Here is a 19,783-nt window from a genome sequence, read left to right as displayed (position 1 = left end):
ACACACCACACTCCTCACAGACAGTCACCCGGAGGAAACCCACGCAGACACAGAGAGAACACACCACACTCCTCACAGACAGTCACCTGGAGGAAACCCAAGCAGACACAGGGAGAACACACCACACTCCTCACAGACAGTCACCTGGAGGAAACCCACGCAGACACAGGGAGAACACACCACACTCCTCACAGACAGTCACCCGGAGGAAGCCCACGGGAAGTACCTGCAGTGCCATCATGTTTAAAAACATCATCTGAAAACTACAAAAAATAACATTTGCTGAAAATTGATTTAAAATGTAGATTAATGGCGTAAAGGGTTGACACTCTAGCAGTGACTGGTTTCAGTGTATTATGTGCTGTTGTTTCAGTTCAGCGGCAGAATATTTTACAGGCTCTTGATAACACGATACACTGATGCATGACACACAGAGGTGAGGGATGACATAATTTGTCATGACAGTGATAACATCACCATGTTTAATTTCAGCTCACTGAATGTGTAACAGTGTGCTGGTCTCTGTGTTCATTTGGCCTGCGGTTCCTTATTTGGGTTTGTCAGTTCAGTGTGCTGTTTTACAAAAGTGACGCTCTCATGAGACATTACTTTTTACTTATCAGGGTGGAACCTGCCTTGTTTGCTGTTGCTGCCAGGCCTCAGTTTTATGATAGGCCATGAGTCCCTGTATTGAGTAAGGTGAGGTAAGTTCTCATAAGCACAGCTTCTTTAAAAGACTTAATGTGCTTTCTGGCTTGTTGCTGTGATTTTTAATTTATTTTTTGGGAGGTTTAAAGGGCCATCTTGTGGCTATGTAGATTGGACAGGCCACGGAGGTAGAATGTCTGCCCAAAGCCTAAATCCAGATTACAGATTAATGTTAATGTTAATTGCAGTTATGTCCTTTATTTTGTAGGACGTGATCCACAACGTACAGCTTCACAGAGAGGGAAACCAAACTGGTTGCAAGTTAGCATTGCAGCAGTGCTGTATATCCTGTGGAGTGTTCCTATATTAATGATGACAGTAAACTGTCAACCATGGTCTCACAAGTCTGTGTTGAAAACGCTTGAGCTGTGTTTATAAATACAAGTTATTTTGACATATAATCTCATGGATTTCTGGTATTTTAGGGTGCGTCAGGTGTGAATGCACAACTTGTATAATCTCCATTGCAGTGTATGACATGAAATAAGACTCTCTAGAACAGCTGCACATGAGCACCAGGCCACAGGCATCTGCTAAAGGAGTAGAAAGTCCCCTAGCATTGGAGTGTGGATGTAGGGACGGGCAGTAGTCCCCATTTTTTAATAACATGGTATAAGTGGTGTGTGTTGGCTTGAAATTTCTGATAAAAAAAATAATAAAACCCTTCTAACCTATTCACAAGGTCAAATGCCATTAAAAACGAGAGGAAAAAGCTCCCGGCAACATTAGAAAAAATATCCCAGCTTTAACACTGGAGCATATTTACAGCACCAGCCTCGTCACTGAACTGTGAGGGTCACAATACAACAACAAAATAATCATTCATTGATCGTGATCGTGGTAAAATGTACAATTAATCGTGATATTGATATGTACTCATATCGCCCAGCACTAAATTATCCTATTATTTATCCAACGATTATCCTATCGTTGCTACCAGTCCCTTGGCTCTCCTCTTCTCTATAGTGCTCGACTACACAATCTTCTCTACTTTGGCTCATTGCTGCAGTGCTACTCGCTAAGTAGAGAGTGAAACAAGAGTAGTGACCACTCTTCTTTCCAGCTCAGATCCGGGCCTGAACTTTGCCCTACTGTACTGAGCCTGCTTATGTGTTGCACCTTCAAATGGGAGTGATTTTTTTTTGTCTGGCCTGAATTTCCCTACAGTTTGCATGGCTTGTGTGCTCTAAGATCCTGTCATCAGAGTCCAGCTCTATCGCTTTGGCTGCGACTCATTGACAGGTAAATCCATCCGCCGCTGTGATTTCCATACAGGCTGCATTGTCGCAGTAGAAGGCTGGTATTGCTTGAGCTTAATGGCTGTGATTAGCTGCGGCGCTAGTGGACTTTGTTGTCACGTATCATCAGGTCTTTTTGGTTTTGAACATCAGTGTGGAGTTTAAAAGTTTGAAATATCTTTTTTTTTCAACAGCACTAATTATCATTCTGTGAGTTAAGACGGGTTTTATAAAGCAGCCGTTTGTAATTGGCGGACCCCCTGCCGGGCCAGCCTAGAAGAGGGATTTGCTCGTACTGATACCTAATGTTGAAATGCACTTTGCGATTAGGAACTGTTAATTCAACTGAATTTCACAGAGAGAACTTAAGGTAGCGCCACTATATTGTCTGTTGTTAGTTCAGCCATATTTCACATTCCAGCTCAAGAATGCTTTTCCCTGGCCGTAAAAATGCGTGTTCAAGTAGGTAGAGAGTTAAGAGCTGAATTGGGACATGCTTCAGCGCTGTAGGTCCACCATCCACCGCTGTGCAGCCCAGTGTTTTACTGGGGCCTCGAACAGAAATGCGTTGAGCGTTGCTGAGGTAATATTTATCTTAGTCTTTTCTTTCTTTTTCATGATCGTATACACACTGTCAGCTAACAAGATAAACTATTTTTATAGTTTGTTATTATTGTAAACAAAGACATTGATATGAAGCACCAAAGCTTCTCCAGACCTTTCAATGACAAGATGATGTATTTTGGTATTTCCTGTTCCTGAAATCCAGAAAAACCTCTGTGACAGTAGCTAAATGGCTAACAGCGGTCCGGCTGAACTAGGCTTGCCTAGTTTCTCTTTTCTCTTCTTCTAATTAGTTTTCTTCATTATACATGTAAGTTGAAAAACACTGGTGACCCATTTGATATATAATGAGATATATAAGGCTTGGTCTGGATTACTTTCAATCACAATTATTTGCTCATTTGCAAATTCCCCTGCTATTTCAAATCAATTCAATTCACGTCAAAAGTTTTGTATCGTGCTTTTTACAACCTGTTGGTGTTACAAAGCAGCTTTATAAGAAATTGAGATTAAAACAATAACAGCTTTACAAGAAATAGAGGTTTAAACAATAGCAGCTTTAGAGAAATCGAGATTAAAGTGTAATTTAAATGAATAACCTCTGGTGAGCAAGCCAAAAGTGACAAGTTGGCAAGAAAATACTCCTTCAAAGCTGGAGGAAGGAACCAAGGGTGACCCATCCTTCTTCAGCATTGTGAAGTCTAATATTATAATGTATTGTGCAACCTAATTACTCATCTGGTTGTATGTGGGTATGTACTATTGTTGCTGTGCGGTGACACAGTGACCCCGGCTAAGTCCAGTGTTTATACTGCGATTTGGCCGCTTGCCTGTACAGTTAAAAACAAATATCACTGACCTGCATGTGTTTTCTGCTACTTTTTCTTTTGTGTGTGTGTGTTGTATAGGAAGCAGATGGAGATGACAGGCTGGGGCTGCCCAGTGAAGGGGAAGGAGACTTGGAGGGCGACTCTAAAGCAGACACTCCAGACGCACCGCCGTCCACTGACAACACTCCACAGTGTCTCAACAAAGCCCTGGAGGGGCTGTCATCCAGGTGACCCTCCCGTTCTGTGCAAGGACACTCTTTCTACACAGCCCCTACTTCTAATAAGTGAATCTGAATCTGCTTTAAGGTGCACTCATTCTGATATGCAGTTGTGCACACGTAGCTTGTATGATCTCCATTGTATGTCTATGACATGAAATGGGACTCTCTTTAGCTGCATATGAGCCTTACCTGCATTCACACTAGTAGGTGACACTCCGCTTACGTAACCCAAAGTTTGTCACTTGTGGGTTTGTTGGAGGTCTCTCGTATTACCGCGTGTGGGCATCTACAAGGTCAAGTTTCCAACAAGTTGCATATTGTCGCTGTCCAAAGAGAAACGTTTATGTCCATTTTGGTCAATCTTCAATCATTTGAAGACAGTAGCTGTCTGTAACATTGTGTGAAAATTTTATGATGAATGGACCAATAGAAATGCTCTTCTAATTTCTTGTAATAAAATCTTTTAACATAGAATTCTATTAAAAGTTTATTTAAAAAGGATTTGCCTTTTCCTATAAAGTTGTTATTTTGGAGATGCATGTTTTTCTTTGGACAGTGATGATGTGTGATGCTACCAGAAATATATATAAAAATACATATAAATATAAAGATATAAGAATATCCACTACATTCTTCCACACTTTCTTTTTCTTCACATTGTCCTGTATATGTGCACAGATGTATTGTATAAAATGGGAAGAGCAGAAACTCTCTTTCTTTACCACCACGCTGCTGCAAATGGAAAAGAGATGCCGGTAGCGCAAAATGTTTACAGGGGCCTTGGGTTGCAGTGTGTATGATTGGTTCCAAGAAATTGTTGAAGCCAATTGTTTAAAATGTCACGTCACAGCATCATAATCCATTTGCATAAATTTGAGAATATCAGAATTTGTCGCTTGTCGACATGTTGCTAGTCTGTAAATCACTTTATGCAGAATGCTTAGTGCTATCTAGAGTTATGTAAGAAAGATTTAAGAGCACAATCCAGCCCTTTTGGGATAAGCTGGAGTGGCATTTGTAACACAGAACTAATCATCCAAAATCAGGACCTCACATCAAGCTGAATTATACATCTAGACTAAATTTCTTTCCAGAAATTTAGAAGCTGTTACTTCAACAAACAACTTATTAATACACTTTATTTCAGGGAAATATCTGATAAACTAATGTTTACAAAAATTTGGCCACGTGGGGTAGGGCTGGGCATTTAATCGAAAATTAATCGAAATCAACATTCAGAAATTCTACTCAACATAATCTTGTCTATACAGATTATATTGATTATATTTATTCTGTTATGTCCCCACTGTGTGTTCATATATTGCCCCTTTAAAACCAGGCTACCAAACTATGTGATTCTGCCCCTATCTGCCACATGGAAGCAACATAAACGCTGAGACAGACCGAGCGACTCGAGCAGCATGTACCAAAGAAAAATACAGCGTCTGTGTTTTGATTATAATAAAGACGCCACTGAACAAAAAGAAGTCAAATGTAAATGCTGAGAAAAAACAGTGTCAGCGACCAAAGCACAATCACACACCAAATATAAACAGTGCTCAGAAAACGAGAGAGGAACAAGCTCCCGGCAACATTCGAAAAAATAAATGGAAGTGGAGCATATTTTTCAGTCAAAAATGCAAAACATAATCATTCATTAATCTTAATTGTGGTAAAATATACCATTAAACGTGATATTGATTTGCGCTCATATCGCCCAGCATGTGGTATTTGTCATTGGTAACTGATCTATAGCACAACTAAGATGTTTGTAGCTGTTAAGATAAGAAACGCACAAAGGAGTTCACTGCAGCAGGAATGAAATGGGATTCTTCTCAGGCTGGTTTCACCGGTTCAGACGGCTGATAACTCTGAAAGCTGAAACTAGTGGGCTCAGTGTGTCACAGAAGACCTTCTAAATGGCTTTGACACCTAGCATTCACTGTTTCAGGCCTCTTCAGCCTGAGGACAACAGCTCTAATGTGCACTTATTGACCAAAAGTATGAAAAGTATGTTCACACCACTTTAAGTGAATTCAGCTAAAGTGCTAAGCTAAATACGTTCATTTATTGAGGACCCAAGTCCTGTCTCCACTGAAAGCACGAAATTAAATGCAGTGCTCAGCAGAGGCTGCACGAGAGCCTGTGTCTTTACATGCTCAATGCCAACTGTGAGCTAGAGAGGTATAAAACCCCTGGGCTGTGCAGAGGTGAAGCTGTGTTTTCTGCCGTGATAGAGCTTCATTCAATACGTCTGGAATGAACATGAGTGGCGTTTGTGATCTAAAACTAATCATCCAACATTAGAACCACACACTTATGTTCATGTGAATCTGAAAGCTATCAAATCCTCATAGCTGTGTTTCAAGCTTTCGGACAAGAGTAGAGGCTGTTACGATTGCAAAATCGAGAACTCATACACTTCATTTTAGAAGAATGAACAGATACCCACAAACCTTTGGTCATATATGATGATAACCACTCATAAACTGTAATGTTGACACTTTTAATATGCAGATGAAGGTGGAACAAGGAAGCAGTAGGGCATCAGAACCCGAGTGGGATTAATGTGACTCTTCTGTTGGGGGTGGAGCTAATCCTGCTTGACTTTGCTGTTTTGCTTTTGGGGATTTACTCTAGTCTCTCTCTCTCTCTCTCTCTCTCTCTCTCTCTCTCTCTCTCTCTCTCTCTCTTTCTCACACACACACACACACACAAACAATGTGAGGTCATAGAGTTATATATAAACCCCATTTCCAGAAAGGTTGTTACAGTGTGTTGCAGGCATTAAATTATATATTTATTTAAAAAATGCAATCAACTTGTCCATTGAGAACCGTGCATACCTTTTTTTGTGGTTTTTTTTTCAGTTAGATAAAGAGAATGAGCAGATCACAGATGAATTTTTTTGCATTTTACTGTTTCCCAGCTTTTCTGAAAATGGGGTTTGTCCCCTAGAGACCATCGTTTATTTTGCGGTAGAGAATGAGAATGGCAGCTGTTACTGTTACTTAGGCGTAGGCAATGAATCAAAATCAACATTTAGAACTTCAAATTGACAATCTTGCCTGTATCGATTATAGCAATTTTTCTTTTAATTATAATAATTCTGTTTTTGTTAATTCTGTTAATACATCCCCCACCATATGTTCATTCACTGTCCTTTTAAAACTAATCTGCCGTGTATGTAGTCACATGATTCTGCCCCATCCAGTCTGCCACATGGAGGAACTAAACACTGAGGCTGACTGAACAACTGAAGAAAAATGCTGTGTGTGTTGTTTGGACGTGATTTCACTTTTGTGAAGATGACACTGAAGATAAAGATTTCAAGAGAAACAGTGAAAGCAAAACATTTTCATAGACCAAAGTGAATCCACCAGTCACATCAAAAATGAATAATGCACGGCTCAAAAAAAGAGAAGCACAAGCTCCCAGCAACATTACCAAAAACAACCCAGCTTTAATACCTGAGAGTATTAAAGGAGTATTCCTTATTTCCTCCGGGTGCTCCAGTTTCCCCCCACAGTCCAAAAACACACGTTGGTAGGTGGATCGGTGAATCAAAAGTGTCCGTAGGTGTGTGTGAGTTAATGTGTGAGTGTGTGTGTTGCCCTGTGAAGGACTGGCGCCCCCTCTAGGGTGTATTCCCACCTTGCGCCCAGTGATTCCAGGTAGGCTCTGGACCCACCGCAACCCTGAACTGGATAAGGGCTACAGATAATGAATGAATGAATGAATGAATGGTCAAATGTATAATTAATTGTGATATTGACATTTGGTTGTATTTCTACTACTATTTCATGACAAATAGACAAACAGAAGAAGGCCAAGATCTTGTCCAGATTAAATCAAATCTGAAAATATGATTCACTGGATTTATTATTCTTCACCTTTGTTATTAGTCGGCTGCCCTCACGGAGATGCAAAGTTTTGTGAGGACTGTAAAAAAAAAAAAAAGAAAGGGACCTCTATATTTATCACAAAGCAAAGTCAGGCCCATGTTGTTGGTTCTAAAAGCCTGTTATTATCTCTTTAGATCCTGCAGTGTACAAAAACAAAAACAAACACAAACACGCGCTCACAGGAAAACTGCAGAGGCACTAGGTCACACGCCTGAATGGAGGCGTCTGGCCCTCATCACATTTCTGATGACTCTGCACTTTGTCTCTCTGTCTCCTTCTCTCTCGCTTGTGCTCTCTCTTTCTTGCTCTTTCTGTCTAACTCCCTCCCTAGCTTTCTCTTATTCTCTTTCTCTCTCACTTTGTCTTCATTGACAGCTTCCCTCCTTTGCTTCCTGTATGAGTTGTGGCACCTGTCCCCTGTCCCGTTCTGAGAGGGCGAATACTTTATGGCACTGTCCAGTAACTCATATCTTTTATGGCACTCCCTTTGTTCCCTTTATGAAGACTCTCACTACACTGTGAATGAATGGAAGGGGGTTGCAGGATGATGGTGTGACTCTGCACCACACACACCCACACACACACATAACCACATTCCAGGGAATCAACAGAGCGGTATATTGTATTGACCTTTCTGCTAGTTCCAAACTGATTTGTGAGCTGAATCACAGACTTTTAATAGAGTAGTTTGTTGTTTACCTAAAATTGCTTTAGTTTCACTGAACTTGTAATGGGGTTGAGTTACGGTGAATCTTTAAATCTCCACTTAGACCTTTTAAATCAAGCCTGAGACACTGTTTTTCATGTTCCGTTCTCTTTAGGCTGTTTCAATGGTTTGGAGCATTTTACCATCATAGTGTAACAAATCAGCTTTACAGAAACACAGTGCAGTCCCCTAATGGGAGAGTCAAGGGCAACAGTGACAGGAAAAACTCCCAAGAGCTTTGGCTGTACCTAAGATGCTAAAAGGTTGTCACAGTTCTTGTGGAATAGTGATTGTGATGGATAAGAGCATGCAGTGGGTTAAATGTTCAGTAGAGGGTCAGGTATACAACATGTCAGGAGTTCCTGGGTAATAATTAGAAACAGGAAGTGATTGTAAAATCATTGAAGAGAATAATTAAAAACGTTGTAGCTTCGAATTCTTAGTTGGGCACAGGGATTCCTAATGCTGTTCTAGGAATACAGTTTATGGCAAATCAAACGGTATACACAACATTGATCCTCACTGCCCGTTTTTTGAGATCTTTGGCCTTCACCTAACTAAAGCTAACTTGTCATTATGTAAACTACTACAGTGTTTAAAAATCACGGGAAACAAAAGCCTCAGCCTTATCCACTTTTCTCATTTTTAATACTGGGGCCATCAGTATAATTTACATGAAGTGTCTACTTTATTAGAGTTTGTCAGAGTCGCAAACCGAAACCAAGGGAAGATGAGAATATGATGGAGTTGTACAGATATTTGGGCTTTTTTTAACATTTCTTTCATGCAACAACTCAGTTCTTCAGGTCTGCACTTGCTAATTGGTGAGATGTGATTTATTTACATAGTCCTTGGAGCTCCACAGAACTATAGAAAGTGTCTTGGCAGATGCTCCTTAGAAGAAAACTGAGATGTTCTTTAAAGGAAGCTAGTGTACACTATACGTGATAATGGGGGAAGATATCTTTAGGACTAGGTCTGGAAACATCCGTGAAAATTAAACTCTTACTGATCTGTTTATTTTTTCCTTACAGATGGAAGAACTGGTGGATACGAGGGATTTTATCTCTTACAATGATCATAGGCTTCTTCCTTATCATCTATTTGGGACCCATTATGCTTATAATTGTTGTAAGTGCACCTCAGTTGCTTTACCTCAGGTTGTAGGAGAATAAGATAACACAGAGGCATTTAACAGACTCCCAAAACAGACACCCCGAAAGCAACACGCTTGTCCTCCAGTAACCCTGGCTTTGCAGGGTCATATATCGTGTTGGACAAGGTATTTTTAAAGTGGACTTTTATTGGGACATGGACAGTTGTGTGTCACACTGAGGAAGCTCTTGGATAACTTGTAAGCACAAGGGATTCAAATATTCATTTTCTTCAATATATCTCCAAATGCAATCCCTAAATTTGGGGCAATTTTGCGCTAAAGGGTTTACAAGACTGAACCCCACACTGTGTTTGTGTATTTTCACTGCCCCAACCCCTAATGTTTGTTTGTTTGTGTTAACTGCCATAGTTGGGTTAAATTCTGAGTTGTGAGGACATCATGTCTTTGTTTAATTACGTAACGTTTAAGGAGAACACAAATAATATTAGCATTTTACAGTGTGCACCAATAAAGTTGGAGAATTTGATCAATTTTTCCTCGTTAAACTTACACTTAATGTAAAGGACAGCCGGTGCTTTAATACAGATGGAGATATACTGATAGAATACAGTGACTATACAGAAACTAGTAAGTACTCGCACATGAATAAATGTATTTCAAGCATTTATTGTGTTTTTTGTAGGTTATGAGCATTCAAATCAGATGTTTTCAAGAAATCATAACCATTGGCTACAGAGTTTACCATTCCTATGACCTGCCCTGGTTCAGAACTCTCAGCTGGTAAGTGGGAACTTTTAATACCACATTTCACTCTCAATTTCTTTCGCTTTCCCTGTCTGTGCAACACACGTCCTTGTTTCTTCCCACCACAACTCACCTCTGTTCATAGATAAACTAGTCATTAAATGGACTTGAGCAAAGTGCACATCCAGGTTGGAGCTTTGCATAAAGTTCACACAAGTGAGCACTTTATCCAAACAATAACCCGACAGAGTGTCTCTGAAAGAGGCTGAAATATAATGTGTGGTTATTCACTGTTACAAACACAAATAGTTTTTTTTTTTTTTTTTTTTTTTTGATTGCCTCCTGTTAAACATGTTTTTTTCTTTACCTTTCAGGTACTTCCTGATTTGTGTGAACTATTTCTTTTATGGTGAAACAGTAGCTGACTATTTTGGTGCACTTGTCCAAAGGGAGGAGCCCCTGCAGTTCCTTGTGCGCTATCATCGCTTCATTTCTTTTGCATTGTACTTGGCAGGTGAGTTTGAAAAACAAGACAAGAGCTCCCCATCAGTGAGAGAGAAATGCTGTTTGTTAACATTGCGAGAATTTCATGACTCTGATGGAAGATATGTTTTAAGGAAGATACTGATAAAGCTTTGGACTGCTGTTACTTAATATTTACAATAAAGAAATGAAAGTGTGAATATATAATTAATTCAAGCATGACACATTGAATATTTAAACACCTGTAAGAGATAACTAAACACAATGTAATTCAAACATGACGTTACCTTCAGTTCTCTGACCGTCACCTTTGAAAGACTAGTACTTGTTATGCTCATATGTTTTGACCAAAATCATATTTGTACCTAACACTAGATTGGTTAAATGTCTCATTTCTCATTTTCTAAGCATTTCTATTGTGTGTTTAAACATATTCCCTTGTGTTTCTTAAAACTGACCGCATGTTATTTGCTTTTCACAGGTTTCTGCATGTTTGTTCTGAGCTTAGTGAAGAAACATTACCGCCTGCAGTTTTACATGGTGTGTACCTGGCATACAGTGTGCAAGCACTAACTCAACAAAGCTCTTCCCATTCACAGACCTATGCACAAAATGACAGTAGGAAAGGTCATTTTAGAATCAATATTGTATGGTTTATATCTGTAAATATACTCTGTGCATGAAGAATAGTGTGTGTACTGGTAGTATGGTTTGTGTGTGACAAGTAAGTCTTTCACTGAAGTTGAAGCTGTTTTTAAAAACTACGTATCTATGTCTGTTTTGGAGCAGTTAAATGACAAGTCAGTTCATGCATCTCACCTCTCTTACCTGCATGTATTACGTTATTTGTACCATGAATTGGCTTGTGAGTGTTTATGCAAAGCAGTATAATACCCTGGATGACCTAAATTATGTGGACACCTGGTAATTCATTATTTCTCTTAAATCAAGTGTATTTATAGGGAGTTTATGTCTCTTTGCAGATGAAACAGACTTCTACTCTATTAGTAAGGTTTTAATTGAGAGATTTGAAAGTATCTGAGAGGATTGGATAGTATTAACAGATAATATTAGTGACGCCATGTTTATAATTGGAAATGATATTATATCTCATCCCAACTACACTAAATATAATATAAAATTAATCTCCATCACTCCAGAGAACTCAGTACTACAGTACTACATCCCAGTGCTTTATTCCAGTCTTTCTCAACTGTGCTGCAACTGGTGTGCTGTCTGTCTTCATCAGGGGGTGCCATCAAACATATTCTGATGATGTTAAAATATTCTGACATGCTACAAAATGTCGTTAAAATGCAGTCACAACATCAGAACAGTGACCGCAGCTGGGCCTGAATAATTTCACCTCCACAGTTTTTACAACTAGAAAGTGCGTGTCCAGTTTATTGACGGTGGGGTTGGGTTTACTTTCATTTTGTCTGTTGAGAGTGACACACTTTACACACTCCACAAAACTAAGCTACAACAGTGTCGTGTATGTCTCGCTCTCCCCTCACCTCATTTGAGACTCCAGTAAAGTTGGTTTCATATTTGCGTATTCGGATTTCTCAGAGTGAATTAACTGTGGCTGACTGAGTGGGCCGTGGTCCGGTTTGGACCTGTTGGAGATGTGGCCATGACCTGAGAATATTTTCTCTATTTATTAATATTTAGAGCATCTCTCAGCATCTAAAAATTCTCAATAAGATTTAGTCATTATTTCCCAGCTGAGTATTTTGGTGGGTTTACGTTGTGACTCAGAAGATGCAGCCATAAACACGTTTTACCATTGGGTACATGGCTTGGTGATCTAGCTGGGCTGGTTCAGAGTATCCCATTCAATGAGTAAATGCCTTTTTCTGTGGAGATTTTAGCATTGAGTCCCTGCATAATTGGACACACGATTCAGCAATGGGTTCACTGTCATTAAAACAGGTGTCAACAAACTGTAGGATGGGTAGTGTACAGTTAATGATACATGTCAAAGCATAGACTAGACCGGTGTGAACTCTGGACAGTGTAGTTAGAGGCCCAGAGTTAAGCAGCTATGCACTGTCATTAACTGCCCGCTTTATGCTGAAAACTACTGCACAGTTTGCTGACTTTAACTGGGATAGCTTGCTCCCTGCATAGTCAAATGTATTGAAATTACATATGTGTATTTTGTTATGTAGCACATTGCAGCAGCTTAATATATCAGTGTATTGTCGCAGTGAAAATAAACACTGTTCTCCCATCCTTTTTAAAATTGATAGCTTTTCACATTGACTTAAACTTTCATGGAATCCTCAAAAGATCCAAAATAATAACATATTCTGTTCATTTTTTGACCTGAGAGCGACTATATATATTGTCCCGATGATCTTAATTAACTTGCACTAATTACATAGTGTCTAGACTCAGGTTGTGAAGATTGCTTGTTAGTTCTTCCACTGAACTACAGTGCAGCTCTAAAAATCCACAGTTTTCTCGCACCTTCACAGAGTTACTTCCCTTCCAACTTCACAGCCTCATAGTGGTACATACTTTAACATATCACTAGGTGTTTTGGAAATGAGGGTAACAATATTTGATAAATTAACTGAGCCGTGCTGTAACTCTGTTCATTGCATCATCTCCTCCTTCTCCTCAGTGGCCAAATGTCATCCTCACAGATGTTTCCATTGATGGTGTGTTTGTCTGTTTGCTTGTGTGTGTGTGTTTGTGTGCTTGTGTGTGTGTGTGTGTGTGTTTGCCATTCCAGTTTGCTTGGACCCATGTGACCCTGTTGATTGTGGTAACTCAGTCTCACCTGGTCATTCAGAACCTGTTTGAAGGAATGATCTGGTAAGCAGGAATCACGCTCAAACTTGACAGACCTGTCTCTTCTGCTTCTTCTTCACTGACTCAATATCCACGTCACATTCTCCCTCACCTCAGTGCACGTCTCGGTTTGCTAACATTCCTCAAAAATATTGTCTGCTGCTCAGTGGGAGCTTGGACAGTCAGTTTCTTTTTTTTCCTCTTCATTTTCTTTTCTTTTTTTTTTTTTTTTTTAATCATTTGATGATGTTCCTAGGCCTTTACTCTCAAGTGAACTTTTTACAACAAATGGAGTGATAGATATGGTCCGGAATTACTTCAAATAAAAACAATGTGCAAGATGCCCCACACCATTTATTTAGTTTCCAGTCGTAATGCAATATTAAGTGCAATTAAATGTTAGTTTCCTGGTTGAAGGGAAATTAGGGGTTTTACCCCAAACACAGAGCAGTAGTTCTGCTGGAAAGGTCTGTCTCCGTGATAAATACTTTGTGTCTTAAACTACAGTGAAACACCATGGCGCAATTATCACTTAAGGCCATATAGTTAATTTCGCCTCCTGGCGACCATGTGGATAGGGCTTCTCACGTTGTCTAGTGAAAGTGAGGCTTGATTTGGTCCAGGATCAATTTGTTTGTCTTTTTTGCTGCAGTCAAGTTCAAGTTTCAGCTAAGCACCAGTCAGTGTTGATGGCAAGGGATGGATTCAGAGATAGATGAGTAAAATCTGATGTCATCAGCTGATAGGAGATGCAGTAAGTCTGTGTATGTACCAAACTGTAGCTGTTCAATGAATGAGATGTTCCTTTTCAGTAAGGACTTCTGAGCAGCTACACATCCTTTCAGACCCACAGTATTGAGTTGTCTTTTCACAGTGGAAAGCCACAAACACTTGCTTATGGATCTAAAACAAGATTTTATTAATAAGTACAGTGGGACCTTGAGTTACGAATTTAATTTGTTCCAGAACCGAGTTCTTAATTGGAACTGCTCGTAACTGGAACGAATTTTCCCTGTTTAAAATAATGGAAATTGGATTAATCGCCCTCTTACAAGTCCTCAAATTGTCCTAAATTATGAAAAAATGCATGTTTTTCAATATGAAAAACTCACACAAAACTTTAAATTGCACAACAAAATTAATAGATGAAAGAACATATACAGAATAGATTTAGAAACGTATAAAATACGGTACAGTAATCTTACCTTGGAGACTGATGAGCGTAGGGATACTGGCACGGAACGAAGCCTTTCGTGCCTTTCGCTGTTCTAGCACTTTTGATTGCGTCTTTTTGTTTCAGTATCGTACATATCGTCGATGCACTTCGGTCATACAGCTTGCTCAGTTCATGCACACGCAAGGCCTCGCTTATGTTTTTCTATAATTTCTTGTTTTAACTCAGTTGATATACTCTGCTTCTTCTTGACATGGATGTCCTTTGCTTTTGTGGTCTTCTTGGAGGCCATGGTGCACAATAAAGTTCACAAAAACCACTAAAAACACTTTTAAAATGTTACAACGAACGAGATACGACTTGATACTGTACGGTCACTGTGCGGAATCTGTGAGCGAACACCACGCCAACTATCAGTCGGATCCCAAATATCAGCTCTTCGTAACTCGGGAAAACATTCGTAACTGGATCAGAAATTTTGCTACACGTAACTCGATTTGTACGTATTCGGAACACTTCGTTACTCGAGGTTCCACTGTATTTCTTAATTTATCCCAACTGGAAATTAAGTAAATGAATAAACAAATGAGGATTGACTATTGGACAGCACTGGATATTAATGCACAACAAACCTGAAAGGATATAAACTGTCAATTTACTTGTCTCCAAGCTCCCATTTTCAGCCTCAGTATATTCTTTATCGCTTTATTTTTGTCCTTTTTTATTTATTTCTCCTTAAAAATGTGTAACTGATCTGAACCTAAGTTTAAAGTATGCTGTCTCCTGCAGGTTTATCGTTCCCATATCGATCGTGATCTGCAACGACATAATGGCTTACCTGTTCGGCTTCTTTTTTGGTAGAACACCTCTGATCAAGGTAAACTCTCCTGAGCAGATAAAATGTTGTTCATATGTGTTTTTTCAGACTGTTGCTGTTGACTTAATTAATGATTTTTTAACATTTAAATTTGTGAATCATTTATAAAAAGCAACTGAAATTGATGAAATCATGAAATATCACAAATGACATATGATCAACAAAACATAGTGAATACAAAAACACAGTTAAAAACAGGAAAATGTGCTGAAATAAAACATATATAAATGGGTTTGATCATTGGGATCTGTTTGTCTTTATAGGCAAAATATTCAAGTTTTTTAAATATTGTCTTGCAAATTATAATCAAACTCACCTCTTCCCTCTCAGCTCTCTCCGAAGAAGACCTGGGAAGGCTTCATTGGAGGCTTCTTCTCCACAGTGTTCTTCGCTTTCATTGTAAGCGCAGAGTCAGGCTCAAAAGTACAATTTTAACAAGATGATGCTCCATATATGTGTTAACAGAATGTTTTGAAATTGTTTTCCAGTTTGCCTACCTGCTGTCCCAGTATCAATACTGTGTGTGTCCTGTGGAGTACAATAGCGACACTAATCGCTTTGCTGTGGAGTGTGAGCCCTCAGACCTGTTTGTGATACAAGAGTACACCCTACCTGTAATGGCACAGAATATTCTGAGATGGGTGAGGAAGTGCATAAACATCCATGACCTGTAGAAACAGTACTGGGTTCAATGATGGTCCGGCATATTCATTACCTTTAAGAGCGATGTATGTATTAGGTGTACAAATTGGTTTTGCAGTTACTGTTGGGTAGTATTAATAATGACAAATGACATTTAAAAAAAAAAAATATATATATATATATATATATATATATATATATATATATATTTAATAATTTGAAAATGGTGAGTTAGAAGAATTTATTGGTCGCTGCATTCGTTATGATTTCCATCAAAGAAAAAATGCTGGGAAGGCATGTGGTGGATTTGTTCTGTTCTTGGGGATAATACTGTAACCAAAAATTACATCTGAGATTTGGTTTAGTTGATGTTAGCGAATGTGAGCGTAGCATATTAATATTTATTTTCAGGATTTTTAAAATGTATAATGACAATTGACATATTTAATGCCAAGCTATGGTTACCATAAAATGACAAAAGAGCAGGAGAATGTTTGTTTTTCAGTGACAAGAATTATATGCTACACGTTTCACAGCTCTTCCAATTGGCTGTCTGGTATATACAGTAGGGATGGGCGGTGTCCACATTTTTCATACGTCATACTGCCTCAACATATTATCTCGGTATTATCTCGCTGCCGTTGTATGCTGAGCTGAACCTGTGTGTGCTTTTAGGTCTTTTACACCTTTATTTGCTACACAACACATGAGAATTTCTTAATTCATCCGAGAACTTACATTTACGTTTCGTCATAGCTGCTCGAGATGAGGGTGTGTACATAAGCTTTGCCTGACGTAAACAAGGACTAATGACGTGCAGACTGACCAATTAAATGTTTACAGAGAAGGTTATCGACCAATAACGGTAGCTCTACAGTCAGACCGTCCAATCAGAAGATTTTAGGCTACTTCACCATGCCCCCTTGTCACTCAACTGAACCAATCGGAGTAGGGGAGGGCGGGACTAGTTTGTGAACGAGACGCTTCTCGAAGTTCTATGTAAGCTCTAGAAAAACAAAATCCCAGACATTTGTGAAATTCCGGGTAAAAGAGGATGTCTGGTCACCCTAGGTATACGGTATTACCGCGGAAAGGCGATGCTCTGTCAGGCTGCGCTGAGCCTTATATCTGTGAGCAAAGTCGAGTAAATTTTGCTAAACACAGCCCGACAGTGCTCACAGACACACGTGTTGATGATAAAAAGCATGTTTCTGAGAGAGAAAATTTCATCAACCGGTGCTGAAGGAACAAAAAAATTTCAAAAATAAGCGAAATAATACGGTGTACACTGTTTAGAAGCACAGCTGGCACTAAAACCATCTTCTTGTAGTTAAACACACCACAGCAGATTTTTCAGTGAACTGAGGCTCAAAACACACATAGTTAGAGGATAAAGCCAAATACCTGTGAGCAGCACAAAGTCGAGTGAAGGGTTTTCTGAGAGTTTTGTCTGTTTACACCTTTCTTCCTCTCTCTTTTAACCCAAACTCAGTGCTAAACTTAGAACCGCAGTGGGCTACTGGGCCTGTGTTTTTCCCCCCACCTGTTTTCACACCGTGACATCAGCAGTCATTGAGCACCTCCCACAGCGCCCCCTCCCTGTGGCTCTCTTAAATGCATATGCCCATTTTAGCCGACATTTAATGACACAAAACAGAAATTAGGCACACCAAACATCATATATATCACCCTCATTTTGAGATACAATCCACATTTTTAAATACCGCTGTATGCAGTTTTATCGTTATAATGCTCAACCCTAAAATGCATTCATCTTTGTAAGGAGGGGTACTTACAATATCCATTTGTTAAGATGTGGAGGGACTCTTTCTGTGTCTGATCATGGTCTGCCTTGACATTCTCAGTCACATTGGGAACAGTTGCTCTTCTGTTTTTTCTTTATCAGTTGCTCAAATGCATGAGCATCATGTGAATTTAAACCCACAAATTCTAAACCTGATCTAATCACACAATTTTACTGATGTTGTTCCCATTGATTTAAATGCAGCTGTCACAACATTCTTTCCCTGCTTCAGTAATGAACATTTTCCAAGGCACGTAATCAGCAGTGTTCTGTAAATTCATCTGCGATATTCTCTTGAAGGAACAGATTTAAATATGCTATAAAAACATATGTTCATTTTCTATTTAATCTGCTTTAGCAGATGTTCTTGTTTACCTAGGCACTGTTTCTTTTTTGCCGTATACAACCCCCATATTAACATCAACTCCATGCCTCAATAGGATTAGGTATAATTTCACAGGCATTAAACTATTTTTAATATGTTTTAAAGGGCAGTTCCAGTCTCTTTGCTAAATTTCTGCATAGTTCATTTAGATGTAAACAAAGTCATTCAGATATGTAACAACTTCTTTACAAGGGGGGAGATAGAAACCAGGGGTCTCGAATCTTCATTGCTCATTCATTCATTCATTATCTGTAAGCCCTTATCCAGTTCAGGGTCGAACACACACTCAATCCTACGGACATTTTTGAGTCGCCAATCCACCTACCAACGTGTGTTTTTAGACCGTGGGAGGAAACCGGAGGACCCGGAGGAAACCCACGCAGACACAGGGAGAACACACCACACTCCTCACAGACAGTCACCCAGAGGAAACCCACGCAGACACAGGGAGAACACACCACACTCCTCACAGACAGTCACCCGGAGGAAACCCACACAGACACAGGGAGAACACACCACACTCCTCACAGACAATCACCCGGAGGAAACCCACGCAGACACAGAGAGAACACACCACACTCCTCACAGACAGTCACCCGGAGGAAACCCACGCAGACACAGAGAGAACACACCACACTCCTCACAGACAATCACCCGGAGGAAACCCACGCAGACACAGAGAGAACACACCACACTCCTCACAGACAGTCACCCGGAGGAAACCCGCGCAGACACAGAGAGAACACACCACACTCCTCACAGACAGTCACCCGGAGGAAACCCACGCAGACACAGGGAGAACACACCACACTCCTCAAAGACAGTCACCCGGAGGAAACCCACGCAGACACAGAGAGAACACACCACACTCCTCACAGACAGTCACCCGGAGGAAACCCACGCAGACACAGAGAGAACACACCACACTCCTCACAGACAGTCACCCGGAGGAAACCCGCGCAGACACAGAGAGAACACACCACACTCCTCACAGACAGTCACCCGGAGGAAACCCACGAGGACACAGGGAGAACACACACCAACTCCTCACACTCAGTCACCCGGAGGAAACCCACGCAGACACAGAGAGAACACACCACACTCCTCACACTCAGTCACCCGGAGGAAACCCACGCAGACACAGAGAGAACACACCACACTCCTCACAGACAGTCACCCGGAGGAAACCCACGAGGACACAGGGAGAACACACCACACTCCTCACAGACAGTCACCCAGAGGAAACCCACGCAGACACAGGGAGAACACACCACACTCCTCACAGACAGTCACCCAGAGGAAATCCACGCAGACACAGAGAGAACACACCACACTCCTCACAGACAGTCACCCGGAGGAAACCCACGCAGACACAGGGAGAACACACCACACTCCTCACAGACAGTCACCCGGAGGAAACCCACGCAGACACAGAGAGAACACACCACACTCCTCACAGACAGTCACCCGGAGGAAACCCGCGCAGACACAGAGAGAACACACACAGTCACCCGGAGGAAACCCGCGCAGACACAGAGAGAACACACCACACTCCTCACAGACAGTCATCCGGAGGAAACCCA

General features: G+C 40.3%; 1 protein-coding gene across 1 annotated transcript in view; it reads left to right on the top strand.

Moving 5' to 3' along the window:
• Positions 1 to 19,783, top strand: part of LOC136679199 (phosphatidate cytidylyltransferase 1-like) — a 38,383-nt gene that overhangs the window by 10,685 nt on the left and 7,915 nt on the right. Inside the window, exons 2-10 of the mRNA XM_066657587.1 lie at positions 3,419 to 3,567; positions 9,207 to 9,303; positions 9,972 to 10,069; positions 10,408 to 10,547; positions 10,998 to 11,056; positions 13,260 to 13,342; positions 15,282 to 15,369; positions 15,700 to 15,768; positions 15,858 to 16,010. Coding sequence (XP_066513684.1) covers positions 3,419 to 3,567; positions 9,207 to 9,303; positions 9,972 to 10,069; positions 10,408 to 10,547; positions 10,998 to 11,056; positions 13,260 to 13,342; positions 15,282 to 15,369; positions 15,700 to 15,768; positions 15,858 to 16,010 — 936 coding nt within the window. The remainder of the gene's footprint in view (positions 1 to 3,418; positions 3,568 to 9,206; positions 9,304 to 9,971; positions 10,070 to 10,407; positions 10,548 to 10,997; positions 11,057 to 13,259; positions 13,343 to 15,281; positions 15,370 to 15,699; positions 15,769 to 15,857; positions 16,011 to 19,783) is intronic.

Source organism: Hoplias malabaricus, chromosome Y (assembly GCF_029633855.1).
Source record: "Hoplias malabaricus isolate fHopMal1 chromosome Y, fHopMal1.hap1, whole genome shotgun sequence".
Lineage (NCBI taxonomy): Eukaryota > Metazoa > Chordata > Actinopteri > Characiformes > Erythrinidae > Hoplias > Hoplias malabaricus.
This window is presented reverse-complemented; position numbering and strand designations above follow the sequence as displayed.